This window comes from Prionailurus bengalensis, chromosome E1, assembly GCF_016509475.1.
Source record: "Prionailurus bengalensis isolate Pbe53 chromosome E1, Fcat_Pben_1.1_paternal_pri, whole genome shotgun sequence".
NCBI lineage: Eukaryota > Metazoa > Chordata > Mammalia > Carnivora > Felidae > Prionailurus > Prionailurus bengalensis.
Genome location: NC_057347.1, coordinates 38021454 through 38035043, shown reverse-complemented (window position 1 = coordinate 38035043; position 13590 = coordinate 38021454). Strand labels below are relative to the sequence as shown.

General features: G+C 50.4%; 1 protein-coding gene across 3 annotated transcripts in view; it reads left to right on the top strand.

Moving 5' to 3' along the window:
- The window catches only part of PLXDC1 (plexin domain containing 1), a 62348-nt gene that overhangs the window by 7454 nt on the left and 41304 nt on the right, over positions 1-13590 (top strand). For all 3 annotated transcript variants that reach the window (XM_043584274.1, XM_043584273.1, XM_043584275.1), the window contains exon 2: positions 720-898. In XM_043584274.1, the coding sequence (XP_043440209.1) occupies positions 720-898 (179 nt within the window). The remainder of the gene's footprint in view (positions 1-719; positions 899-13590) is intronic.

The window sequence follows — 13590 nt, the reverse complement described above, 5'->3', positions numbered from 1 at the left end:
ATGTGACAATGCTCAGGACAGCCTCCACAGCCAAGAATTCTCCAGTCCAGAATGTCAATGGTGCTAATGTTGAGAAGCCCTGAACTCAAAGAACTCTACTCTCTGACTTCTAGTCCCTGGAGTCTCCTGGAAGATGAGCTTATGCGCCATTTCTGGCAGAGAAATCAGGAACTGGTTTGGAATGTTCCAGAGCAAAGGTGCTCACCCTTGTCTACAGAGTTAGGTTCAGGGCTTCCCAAAAGCTCCCCTGGGGATTATTTAAGAATCCTAATGCCCAGGCCACACCACAGAACAATTATATCAGGATCTCTGGGGTGGGAACCAGACAGTAGGAATTGTTAAAGCTCCTCCAATGATTCTGTGTGCAGCAGAGGTTGGGAATAATTACCCCTTTGGACATTTGGAACTTATCTCCCTCCCTAACCCAACAGGTGACTCTCTTTAACCTCTGTGAGCCCTTGATTCCTGTCTGCAAAATGGAGAGCATCCTATCTCCCGCAGAGGGCTGGGTGAGGTCTAACGGTGTGCTGTGTGCAGAGTGTGTGGCACGGAGGCGACACGTGGCGCTCAGTGCACAATGGGTGTCTCCTGCCCTGGCAGCTGTCCCCACGGTCAGTGATGGCGTGGTGCTGGGGCCTCTGCAGAGTAAATGGGCTGCTCCCCTGCTTGGACCTTCACTCTGGACTGCCGGGACTCAGCTTACTGTCTCCTTCTCCCAGGTCGGGATGCAGGCGGAGGCTCTGGGCGGGCTGCCAAGCGGATCACGCAGGGATGGAGTCGGAGAGCCCGAGAGAGCCCCGGGCAGGCATCAGAGTCGGACAGGACCCAGCTGAGCCAAGACCCGGGTGGGGGCACCCTGGCCATTGACACACTGCCAGATAACGGGACCAGGGTGGTGGTGAGTGCTGGAGGAACATGGAAGGGGAGGGAAGTGGCGGTGAGGGACTCCCCAGGTGCCCTGAGTAAACTTGTCAGCCCTGCAAATCACATATCCTTTGGGATTGGCCTTGGTTGTCGGCATGGAGAGAGGGATCCCAGGGGAGGGGATGAGAGCCGGGCCCAGCCTGGGACGTTAAATCTTCACATCTCAGGGGTTCATAGATCGCCCACCTCCTCGTGCACCCAGGGAGGTGAGGTGACTTGCTCAAGGATGCACAGCATGTGCACAGGCTTCCTGGCCGTGGGTTCTTGCGTGGCCCGAGGCCTCCACTAAACGCTGAATGAAGGTGGCGTTATTGGTCGCATCTAGCTGCCCGCTCAGGCCCCTCTCCCTTCTCACTCCTGCACCATTTACAGACCCTGTAGCCCCAAAGGGTTAACGGCCAAAGAGGCTCAAGCTGCTTAGCCTCAGGGCAGGGCACTGAGTAGAGAAGACAATTAGCGAGAGAAGGAAACGCCTGCCTGGGGCAGTTCTGGGGGTGGTGCATCCGGGCTAGGAGAGTCAAGGCCCAGAGGAGGTGCTGTCCTTGCAGCGTGTGGCCCTGCTCTCCAGCGGGCTTTCTGGGAGGCCGACGGGGGCCTCTGTGTCTGGGGGTGAATCTGTCGTCACGTGTGCGTGTGTTTGCACCTGCGTCTGACGGTTTTTGTATATTATGTACACTATACGGTGGGTTACCACCGTATTTCTAAGTAATTTGCTCACGCTGCCGCCTCTTGATTAATTCCCTTAGACATTGTCTGTTGACTACCTGTTGTGTAGATGAAAATTTGCCTTTTATGCACTCCCTCGACCGTCATTCTCCTGCCAGTGTTTTTGTTAAATCTCTGCTCTGCTTTATATCATGATAATCGTGTAAATATTGTTCACCACTAATCCAAGCAGGGTAATATTATTGTTGACTTTCTTGTACAGTTTTTCTTTTTCCTGGATCCTTGCCCCAACCCCTGTTTGTTTACTTTTCTGTACTTACCATAGCTATCTATATATTCTTATATATCTACTGGCTTCAAATAGAGTTTTTGGTGTGGTACAACCTGTCCTTCCCCCCACCCCCCCCACCCCCACCCCCCAGAAACCTCTCTCCTGTTGTCCTGCTCCAACCTGGGCTGGCTGCTTGCCCACCTGCCCACCCCACGGTCATTGTGGGACCTCCCTCTCCTCCAAGGTTGGAACCCCCTTATCTGTCTCCTGTGTTGGGTGCCCTATTCTCTCAATCTTTCCTGCTTGCCCCCCTTGTTTGCTTAGCTTCCTGAGAAAGGTTACACAGGAGGGAACGTTCTTTAGAAAACTCACGTATCTGAAAATGCCTTTTTTAAAAAACATATTTTTCTTTTATTTTGAGTTATTTAAATGTTTATTTATTTTTGAGAGAGACAGAGCACAATTGGGGGCGGGGCAGAGACAGAGGGAGACACAGAATCCGAAGCAGGCTCCGGGCTCTTGAGCTGTCAGCACAGAGCTTGACACGGGGCTGGAACCCACGAACCGTGAGATCACGACCTGAGCTGAAGTCAGACATTTAACTGGCTGAGCCACCCGGGTGCCCCCAAAATGCCTTTATTCTATGCTTACACTTGATTGATGGTCTGGCTGAATATAGAATTCTAGATTAAAAATAATTTTCCTTCAGAGGTTTGCAGGCATCTTCTGGCTTCCAGTGTCACTGTTGAGAGGTTTGATGTCCTTCTTACTCTTGGTGTTTATATGTGCTCCCTCCCCGCTCTGGAAGCTCTTGGGGTGTAACCCGCACATTCTGGAAGTGCAGTGATGTGCTCTGACTCTGGGACTTACACCCACCAGTTCTGACAAGTCCTCCTGTTTTATTTCTTTGACAATCTTCTCTCTGCCTATTTCCTTCTTTCTGTAGGGCTCCTTGATTCAACGTTCATCTCAGGGATCGATCACTGAACTTCTCTTTTCTGTTGTATATTTGCAGGGTTTGCTTGTTGGTTTTGGTCCATTTTCTGGGAGGCTTTTCTCAACTTTATTTTCTGAATGTTACTGATTCTTTTTTCTATGATCATATTTTTAACTTCTAAGAGCTCTTTATTATTTTCCGATTATTTCTTTCCTTAGGGAAAAAAAAAGGCATTCTGTTCTTGTGTCATGGATGTAAGATCTTTTCTGTCTTAGGATAGTTTAAAATTTTAAATATTTTTTTTTCCTGCTCCTTCCTTCCTTCCTTCCTTCCTTCCTCCCCCTTTCCTTCCCTCCTTCCTCCTTTCTTTCCCTTCCTCCTTCCTTCCTTCCTTCCTTCCCTCCTTCCTCCTTTCCTTTCCTCCTTCCTTCCTTCCTTCCTTCCTTCCTTCCTTCCTTCCTTCCTTCCCTCCTTCCCCCTTCCTTTCCTCCTTCCCCTTCCTTCCTTCCTCCCTTCCTCCCTCCCTCCCTCCCTCCCTCCCTCTCTTCCTTCCTTCCCTCCTGTCTTTTGACTTTGTTTTTCTGTCTTGCTTTCTAGTGGGGGAGTTGAATGCAGGGACAGTTTACCCAGGAGTGGGCAGGGTGAAGAAAACAGCAGGGGATGGTAAAGTGTCTTAGGAAGAGCAGCAGGAGCCGTTAAGACGTCTACACTTATGCTGGCAGGGAGGGTGGTTACCCAAACCAGCGAGAGCTGTGACTGTCTCTGCAAGAGGGTCTGCTTCCAAGAGCTGTGGCAGTGGGGACTGAAGAGGGACCAGAGCCAACTTGCAGCCTGGTAGGAAGGGAGCGGAGTCATAAATGCTCTAAACTCTCCCTCCTCCTGCATCATTGTTTCTGTGACTTAGTTTTCCTTTTACTTCAGGCTCCCGTAAGGCTTGGCACTATTACTGATCCTGTCTTTATTTATAATTTTGATATTTTGTTCACCATGGATTAAAAAAATGTTTTTTTAATGTTTATATTTGAGAGACAGAGAGACAGTGTGTAGTGAGGGGAGGGGCAGAGTGAGAGAGACGGAGACAGAATCGGAAGCAGGCTTCAGGCACTGAGCTGTCAGCACAGAGCCGAACATGGGGCTCAAACTCACAAACTGCGAGATTATGGCCTGAGCTGAAGTCGGACGCTCAACCGAGCCATGCAGTTGCCCTGATCGTGGATTTTTTGGAACTCATTTCTGTTTTAAAATACTGCTTTAAAATATCCTCTACATTGGGGCGCCTGGGTGGCTCCGTCAGTTAATCATCCGACTCTTGATTTCGGCTCAGGTCGTGATCTCATGGTTTGTGGGATCAAGCCCTGCATCAGGCTCTGCACTGATGGCACAGAGCCTGCTTGGGATGCTGTCTCTCCCTCTCTCTCTGCAGCCTACCCTGCTCACATACCTGCATGTGCGCGCTCTCTCTCTCTCTCAACATAAATAAATAAACTTAAAAATATGTATATTTAAAATTTCCTCTCTCTTGACGACTGGGTTTGTTAGTGCCAACTTAAGCGTTATACCTGAGGTCAGGGCCTCACCGCCTCACCTAATCTTTGAGGTGGAACCTGGTAGAACCTCAGAGAACAAAGCCCCAACTCACTTCCCATTGTGCCCTGTCTTCTCCATCCTCTAGAACCAAGGAGCCATGGTGGGGTGATGGGGTGGAAGGCCGAGGCAGGAGAGGTGTAAGGGGTCCTGGACACCCTTCCCCACTCCCCCCTGCCCCAGCTTTGCTGGGCCATTAGTTAAAGAACTGATACTTGCTCTTGGCCAGACACCATGGTCAAAGGGCCATGTCCCAGTCCATGCAGAGAGGCCCTTGCAGAAGAGAGCCACAGAGAGGCAGACTTCTGGAAGCAATTGTCTGTGGGGAGTCAGAAAGGGCAGTGGGGATCCTTAAGAGCCGGTATGGATTCAATAACCCCAGAACTTCAAAAACAACACAAATTCTCGGGCTCCACCCTGGACTGGTTCAGAAATGTTGGAGATGGAGACTGGGAATTTGTTCCTTTAAAAGTTCCCATGTGATCCTGATGGTCATCTAGATGTGGGGACTTCTGATCTGTAATATTTCAAGCCAGTTTTGAAAGCAGTTACTAGAACGACCACCAGCACCTGAAGCTTTCCCAGGTACCACGTGGCTATACTTGACTACATGACTTCCCCCATCCCGGGAACGTTGTGGCCCCCTCGACAGCCACACGTCTAGAGTCCTTGGGAAGGAGCAAGGTCCCCCCTGGCAGGAAACCCCTTTGACTGCCCCGGGGGGCTGTGCCCAGCTCTGCCGGCAAGACGGGAGGATCAGACTTCTACCTTAGCTGGAAGTGGGTTCAGATGTCAGACTGGGACCCGGAAGCCTGCCTTGGCAGGCTGAGTGATTGTCGGCTTCACGCCAGATGAAACTACCAGGATAAATATAAATCCTGGCACTTTCGTTTAAAATAAGGTGGGAGAGATGTGGCTCAGCAGCACTTCATGAGGAAAAGTTGTGGGGCTCCTCGCTGCTTGTGGGCTGGGGATGAGTCAGGAGTGTGAAGTAGCTGCCAAGGGTGGAGGTGGGAAAGCTGGCTGTGTTCACGGAAACCCACAGAAATCCGGGCACCAGTGCTGGGGCTCTGGAGGTCCTATGGAGGTATTTCCTGACCTGACCATAAAGCTGGAGGGCTTGTGCCCCCTATGAGATGGCCATCTAGAAACCAGGGGAGTCCAGAATGGTTGAAGAAGCCCGTGGGCATTTAGCCTGGTCTAGAGAAGGCTCTGACTCTGGCTGTGTTCTAACAGCTGCAGGGCTATGACTGCTGCAGAGGGAATAGACTATTTTTCCCCATAGAACTTGTCACTTCCTGCACCGGATTATCTATTTATTTGTTTATATTGCCCGTCCTCTGCCTGGAATGGAAGCACCACGAGACCCGAGACTTTGAGGACCGGGCTGTCAGTGCCTGGCACACAGGAGGAGCTCCTCCTTTGGAGGAACAGAGGAAGTAGGGATTTCTCCATCCCCAGAGACCTCGGAAGACGGGACTGTAGAAGAGAAGAGATTGTGTTGGGGTCTGTCCTTGGACTCAGTGCCTCCAAGGACTCCAACTCTACTGGCTCTTGGATTCCCACACACGTGAGAGAACGGCAGTGCTTACACACACCAGAACATGTGTGCATACAGCTGCCACCCAACTGGGCTTCAGGGCGGCCTCCACTCCGTTCCCAACTCTGCCCGGAACCCACTAGGCCTTGCGCCGGGAAGGTGTTTGACGGGGGACACTGAGGACCACCCCTTTCAGCACAGCCAGGCCTCAAGGCCCCCCTCCCATCCCTGTCCAGGCTCTGTGCCCACCCTGCCCTGGACAGTGGGGCAGCCTCAGCCACGCAGGGGCCCAGCAGAGGGCCCCAGAGACACCCGCTTCTCCCGAGTCTCTGCTCAGTGACCCTGAGAGCTGGGGTCTGCTTGGCTGGAGGAGACCCGATCTAGACAATGGCTTGGTGGCAAAGGGCTGGGCGAGAGGGGAGTGGTAGGAAGAAGATATTTCAGCTAATTTGGCTTGGTCTGTTTTAAAAGGTTTGCTTGAGCCTCAACAGGAAAGCATTTTGCTACTTCTCTGTATCACAGCCTGCTTCATGCCTCTGCTCTAGGGCCATATCAAGGGGCCAAGGGCCTGGCAGGTGGGCTTTCATTCCCTTTGCTGCTGTTCCTCAGTACACCCTCCTGGCCGTGGGCTTCCCTTCTTGCTCGGGCCTTCTGCCCAGCCCCCATCCCAGACCTTCCCTGCCCGGTCTCTCTGACCGTCTTCCTGTCTTGCCCCCTCCGGCCCAGCCCCTCTGCCCAGCCTCCCTGATGGGCGTCCTCTGCTCAATCCCTTCTGCCCAACATCCCCGGCCTGGCCACCTCACACAGCGCTCCTTCCGACTCAGACCATCTCTCTTTGAGGCCTTGCGGCCTCCAGCCAGCCCTCCCAGGGCGAGCTGGCAGCCCCAAGGGCCCTGACCAGAGCCCTCTCCTTAGGTTTTCTTCTCACGCCCACACTACCACCAACGTCCCAGTGGAAATAGGACTCTTTTCTGGACCAGGTTTCCACAGATTTTCCACCAAAGACCAATTCTGAGGCCCTGGAACCCTGGGAACTGTTTTCGGAGGGGGTAGGGAGGGGGTTGGGGGAGCCATAGTGCTAAGTCAGAGACCCTGGCCTGTGGCACAGTTTATTCTGAGAGGCTGGACAGGGGAGGCCTTGGACAAAATTCCTTTTCCAGCCTGGGGATTTCCAGTCATAGTGCAGGGTTTTCTTGGTTCTGTGTTTCAGATCTCGGCCAGAGTTTGGGAGGAACCAAGCTTGAGAACATTCAGATTTGGAGGTTCCCCCGTAATTGAATAGGTCTCTCCGTGATAGGAAGAGCTCCGTCCCCTCGCCCCAGGCTTCCCTATGGCCCGGCTTTCCTAAGTTCCTCTTCTCTCTCGCCCAAGTAAAACTTCCCTGCTCTTTCCCCACCATGGTGGGCCCAGGAATGCTGAGGGACCCTGCAGCCAGGCAGGCACCATGTGGTCTGAGACAGTGGACAGCAAGAGGGACAAACGAGTGCAATACATGCCTGGTTTTTGCCACCTCTCAAAGGACAGAGTTTCCAAAAGGAGACTTCTAGAAGGCCTCCTCCCCAGATCGAAGGGCCTGGAGGAGACGGCCCAGACAGACTCACCGCACAGACGCCTGAAGAACAAGCAGTGCTCACGGAGGGACCACACTATGGTGGGCCAGGGGAGGGGATGAGGTGAGGAGGCCAGTACTGGGAGAATTCTGAGAGTAGTGTGTGAGGTGGCTGGAGGGAGGGGAAGGTCATGAAGAGAGAAGATAAGAGATTTTATAGGATAGGGGCGCCTGGGTGGCTCAGTCGGTTCAGCGTCCGACTTTGGCTCAGGTCATGATCTCGTGGTTTATGAATTCAAGCCCCGTGCTGCGCTCTGTGCTGACAGCTCGGAGCCTGGAGCCTGCTTCCGATTCTGTGTCTCCCTCTCTCTCTGCCCCTCCCCTGCTCATGCTCTCTCTATCTCTCAAAAATATAAAAAAAAAACATTAAAAAAAAAAAGAGATTTTCTAGGAAGAAGGGGTGTTTGGGAGGGGGTGTGTGGAGCCCAGACGTCTCATCTCCAGCACTGTGGAAGCGGTCCAGCAGTCCCGGCCCCCAGTCGTGTACCAGCTGCCTGACCCTGGGCTGGATGCTTACCCCCTCAGTTAATGAACCCGGCATTGGGAGCCCCTGCAAACCCCTACTAGTTTCAATTTTCCCAAATGGGGTAGTAGATACTGATCTTATTAGGGTGAGATTTAAAGCAAAATTTAGAGCAAAATGCGAGGCACATGATGAGTTCTCTGATCCTGTCATCTCCCCACCCACCCGCTTCCGGGCTCAGTACGGGTGCCAAGGACCAATCCTGGTTGCTCAGACCCAGGACGTCCATCTCCCACAAAGATTAGTCTTGTTGACCCTTTTCCTTTCCCTTAGGTAGATTTTTTGGTTGGTTGGTTGGTTGGTTGGTTGGTTTCTTTCTTTCCTTCTTGTTGAGGTAAGATTTACATAGCATAAAATCAACCACTTTTAAGTGAAATGCATTTAAGACATTCACAATGTTGTGCAATCATTATTTACTTCCTGAACAGTTTCATCACCCCAAAAGGAGCTACTGTACCATTTAAACCCTGTCCCTTCATTCCCTCACAACCACCAACCTGTGTTCTGTTTCTATAGATTTACCTCTTCTGGATGTTTCACATATAAATGAGATCATATGATGTATGACCTTTTGTGTCTGGTGTCCTTCACCTAGCATGATGTTTTCACGTCTACATCTATTTTATGGCTGAATAATATTCCATTGTCCAGATAGACCATAATTTGTTTATTCATTCATTTGTTGGTAGACACTTGGGCTGTTTCTGCCTTTTGGCTGTTGTGAATAGTACTGCTGTGAACATGTGGCCATGTATTTCTTTGAGGACCTGTTTTCAACTATCTGGGCCATGTACCTCGAGCGGAATTGCTGGTCAAATGGTAATTCTATGTTTAACGTTTTTTTTTTGAGGAATCTCCAAATTGGTTTCCATAGTAGCTGAGCCATTTTACATTCCCACCAGCAATGTGTGAGGGTTTCAAATTCTCCACACCCTTGCTAACACTTGTTATCTTCTTTCTTTCTTTCTTTCTTTCTTTCTTTCTTTCTTTCTTTCTTCCTTTCTTTAAATTATAATATCCTAGGGGGCGTAAGAGGTGGCATCTCATCGTGGTTTTGCTTTGTGTTTCCTGAATGACTAATGATGTTAAGCATCTTTCCACGTGCTTGTTGTCCATTTGTATATCTTCTTCGGAAAAATGTCTCCTTTGCCGCTTTGCTCATTTAAAAAAATTATTCTTTTTTTAAAAAGTTTATTTATTTATTTTGAGAGAGAGAGCATTTGTGCGCACGTGTGTGCACAGGCACAAGCGGGAGAAGGGCAGAGAGAGGGAGAGAGAATCCCAAGCAGGCTCCACGCTGTCAGTGCATAGCCCAACGCAGGGCTTGAACTCGTGAACCGTAAGATCATGACCTGAGCTGAAACCAAAAGCCAGCCCCTTAACCGACTGAGCCACCCAGGTGCCCCTGCTTTGCCCATTTTTTAATTGGGTTGTGTTTTTGTCTTGGGCAAATTTCTTAACCTCACTTGTCAAATGGGGATGCTGTTGTCTAAATGTAACTGCAAAGGTGTTCTACAGGAATCTACATTCAGGGCCTGGCACAGGGGCAGGAATGATAAACATTAGCTGACTCTGAATTAGGCCCTGGTCTAGGTGACCAGTCATCTTGGTTTTCCCAGAACGGTCTTGGTTTTAGCAATGAACTTTCAACATCCCGGGAGGTCCCAGTCACCAGGTGAACTAGGATGGCTGGTCAACCTACTGTGGTCCCAGGGACGGTACGTACTAGGTATCCTTGCCACATCATCGCTCTAAACCTCAGTTTTCTCATCTATTAAAAAAAAGGTTTTTGGGGGCGCCTGGGTGGCTCAGTTGGTTGAGCGTCCAACTTCGGCTCAGGTCACCATCTCGCGGTCCGTGAGTTCGAGCCCCGCGTCGGGCTCTGGGCTGACGGCTCAGAGCCTGGAGCCTGTTTCCGATTCTGTGTCTCTCTCTCTCTCTGCCCCTCCCCCGTTCATGCTCTGTCTCTCTCTGTCTCAAAAATAAATAAACGTTAAAAAAAATTTTTTTTAAAAAGTGTTTTTTTTTTTTTATGTTTATTTATTTTTGAGAGAGAGAGAAACAGAACGTGAGTGGGGAGGGGCAGGGAGAGAGGGAGACACAGAATCCGAAGCAGGCTCCAGGCTCTGAGCTGTCAGCACAGCGCCCGACGTGGGGCTCAAATTCATGAGACGCTTAACCGACTGAACCACCCAGGCACCCCCTCAGTTTCCTCATCTACAAGATGGGACTGAGAATGGCTCATGGAATTGTTATAAAAATCGGGTGAGTTAATTTCTTGAGAAGGTTAACCAGAAAGGTAGGGGGGTGGAGAAGGTAGTGCTTGCCCCTCAGATCTTACCTGGAACTACAAAACCAGTATGCTAGCAACGAAAGAGGATTTCCTGGGGCGCCTGGGTGGCGCAGTCGGTTAAGCGCCCGACTTCAGCCAGGTCACGATCTTGCGGTCCGTGAGTTCGAGCCCCGCGTCGGGCTCTGGGCTGATGGCTCAGAGCCTGGAGCCTGTTTCCGATTCTGTGTCTCCCTCTCTCTCTGCCCCTCCCCTGTTCATGCTCTGTCTCTCTCTGTCCCAAAAATAAATAAACGTTGAAAAAAAAAAATTAAAAAAAAAAAAAAAAAAAAAAAAAAAAAGAAAGAGGATTTCCTGGCCTTGAAACTTCAGGTGCTATGCCTCGTATCCTCACTACTCAAAGTATGGTGGGGGACCAGTAGCATCGGCAGCACCTGGGAGGTGCCAGGCTGGCTCAGTTGGTGGATCATGCAACTCTTGGTTTTGGGGTTATGAGTTTGAGCCCCACATTGGGTGTAGATTGCTTAAAAAAATTTAAAGAAAGAAAGAAACAAAGAAACAAAGAGAGAGAAAAGAAACGCAGGAACTTAGACCCTATGGAATCAGAATTTGATTCTCGGGTGATTTGTATGCACATCAAGGTTTGAGAAGCACTGCTTTGTGCCAAACGCTTTCAAGCAGGGGAAACAGTCCTGGATGCGGAAAGTACATCAATAAATTCGTCACAGGAGGGGCACCTGGGGGATTCAGTCGGTTAAGTGTCCAGACTTCAGTTCAGGTCATGATCTCACAGTTTGTGAGTTGGAGCCCCACGTCAGGCTCTGCACTGACCGTGAGGAGCCTGCTTGGGATTTTTTCTCTCCATCTCTCTCTGCCCCTCCTTGTGCTCTCTCTCTCTCTCTCTCTCTCTCAAAATAAATAAACATTAAAAAAAGAAATTAATCACAGGAGTATTTATGAGAGCGTAAGAATTAGAAGCTACCAAAATGCCCAACAATAGAGAAATAGGAAAACTGTGGATTTTCTTCTGAGTAGACGGCCAGGAAGCTGTTATAAATGATGGTTAAAAGATCACGTTCAACATCAAAAACTGCTCTAGGTATTCATGAAACCTGGCGGAAGCAGGCCACACAAATGGATGATCAGCAGGATTATAACCGTGTGAAATTATATACACATAGAAAAGACGAGAAGGAGATATGCCAGCATGGGACAGATGAGGGATGGGGGAGTCTGTTTTTGCTTTTGTTTTTCCTTGTCCTAATTCTGTGTGGTTGTATGATATATATTTATGCCGTCAAAATCTTGGGTTGGCTGATACTCCTCCCACAGCCCACATGTTGAGTCAGAGCCAGGATAAGATGATTCTTCCATTTCCATGAAGCGTTGGGGGTATTAAGAAATGCTTTGTCGGGGCGCCTGGGTGGCACAGTCGGTTAAGCGTCCGACTTCAGCCAGGTCACGATCTCGCGGTCCGTGAGTTCGAACCCCGCGTCAGGCTCTGGGCTGGTGGCTTGGAGCCTGGAGCCTGTTTCCGATTCTGTGTCTCCCTCTCTCTCTGCCCCTCCCCCGTTCATGCTCTGTCTCTCTCTGTCCCAAAAATAAATAAAAAACGTTGGAAAAAAAATTAAAGAAATGCTTGGTCTAGAAAGCTGGTCCGTACCCTCTTTCTGAGTCTGGTCCAACCCCCCACTTCCAGGGCCTCCCTAGGTCAGCCTCGTCCATCCTGACACCTCTTTACAGTAGGCCCTCAGTACTGATGCCAGTGCCCTTTTGTCCGGCCTGGGTCCCTCCCTTTCCAGGGCTTTCTGCGCTGCTGTGGTGACAAGTGTTCTGTGCGGGTTTATTTCAACCTGAGGCTCGAATACCTCCAGAGGGCAAATAGAGGTTATGATGTGGATACACGAGGCAAGGGAAAATAGGAATAACAGGTGATGTTATAGGAGCCCTTCCTGAGTGCAGACCTCATTCTTTGGCCTTACGTTTAATTCACCCACCTACCGCCCAGGAGGCAAATGTTTCTAATACTGTCTTGGAACAGAGAGGTGAAGAGCTTGCCCAACGTTGCAGAGCTCATGAGTGACAGAGCCAGGACAAGAACCCAGGTCTTTCTGCCTTTGGAGTCCAAGGATTTAACCACTATCTCATTGTGGAAAATGAGTGGCATATTGGTCCAGACAGGGGGTGCTTCTAGACAAGTGATTTTCAGCTTTATCGTGCAAAAGAATCCCCTGATAAGCTTGTTCAAATTAGGATTTTGACCCAGCAGGTTTGGGGTTGGGGCCTAGGATTCTGCATTTCCAATGTGCTCCCAGGTAATGCAAATGCTGCTGGTCCGTGGGGCATATTTTGAGCAGCAGGGATCTAGAAAAACATTCTGGGGTCTCATAAGGCTTCATGGAATGGGGGTGGCAGTGAACGGGATGCTCCCTCCCCCAGAAATCCCACCAGCACCTCCTGGGTTGGACCCAGCTGCCTGGAGCACCGTCCTGACAAGCCTGGCTGGCCAGGCCTCTCCGGCAGGCCCCGCAGGGTGCCCTTGGTCGCCTGCCCCAGCATTTTCACCTGCCAGTTGGCTGGCAGTTGATGGGTCGATGGTGACAGCTTAGCCGGAGTTCCTGTCCAGAAACGTCTTGAGCTCCGCCAAGGTAAATGCTGTCCCGCTGTCAGAAATGAAGTGCCTGGCGGGCTCCAGGCATGAATAATTGAGGCAGAAGAGACATCGTAACAGCGGACGTTTAGGATGGAGCTGGGGTTGGTTTTGAGGAGGCAGCCTCCACGATGAAAACCTGTCTTGGAAACGTCCCACAAAATCGTCGTAATAGCTCCTACTTAGCAAGCACCTACTGTGGACCAGGCACTGGGCTAAGAGCTTCACATTGATGTGTTGTGTCTAATCCTTTCAAGAAGTCTGTGAGCGACGTTACTGACGAGGGACTGAAGCTCAGAGAGGAGAGTAACGTTGGGCACCAGCTACTATGTAGTGGAGCCAGCTTTTGAACTTGGGTCCGTCTGACTCCACAGACCCTGCACTTGATCCTAGAGGAGTGGTTTTTTCTTTTCTTTTTCTTTTTCTTTTTTTTTTTTCGGAGCAGTGGTTTTCAAAGTGCACCCCGTGGAACCCTAAGGGTTCGCAGAGGTGCTTTCTGCATGGACTGCCATGGAATGGAGGGTGGTGGAGAAGGAAGTCGCACAGCAGGCCGGGCTCCAGGCCCTTCTTTCCTTCCCCCAGAACGGCCGTACTTT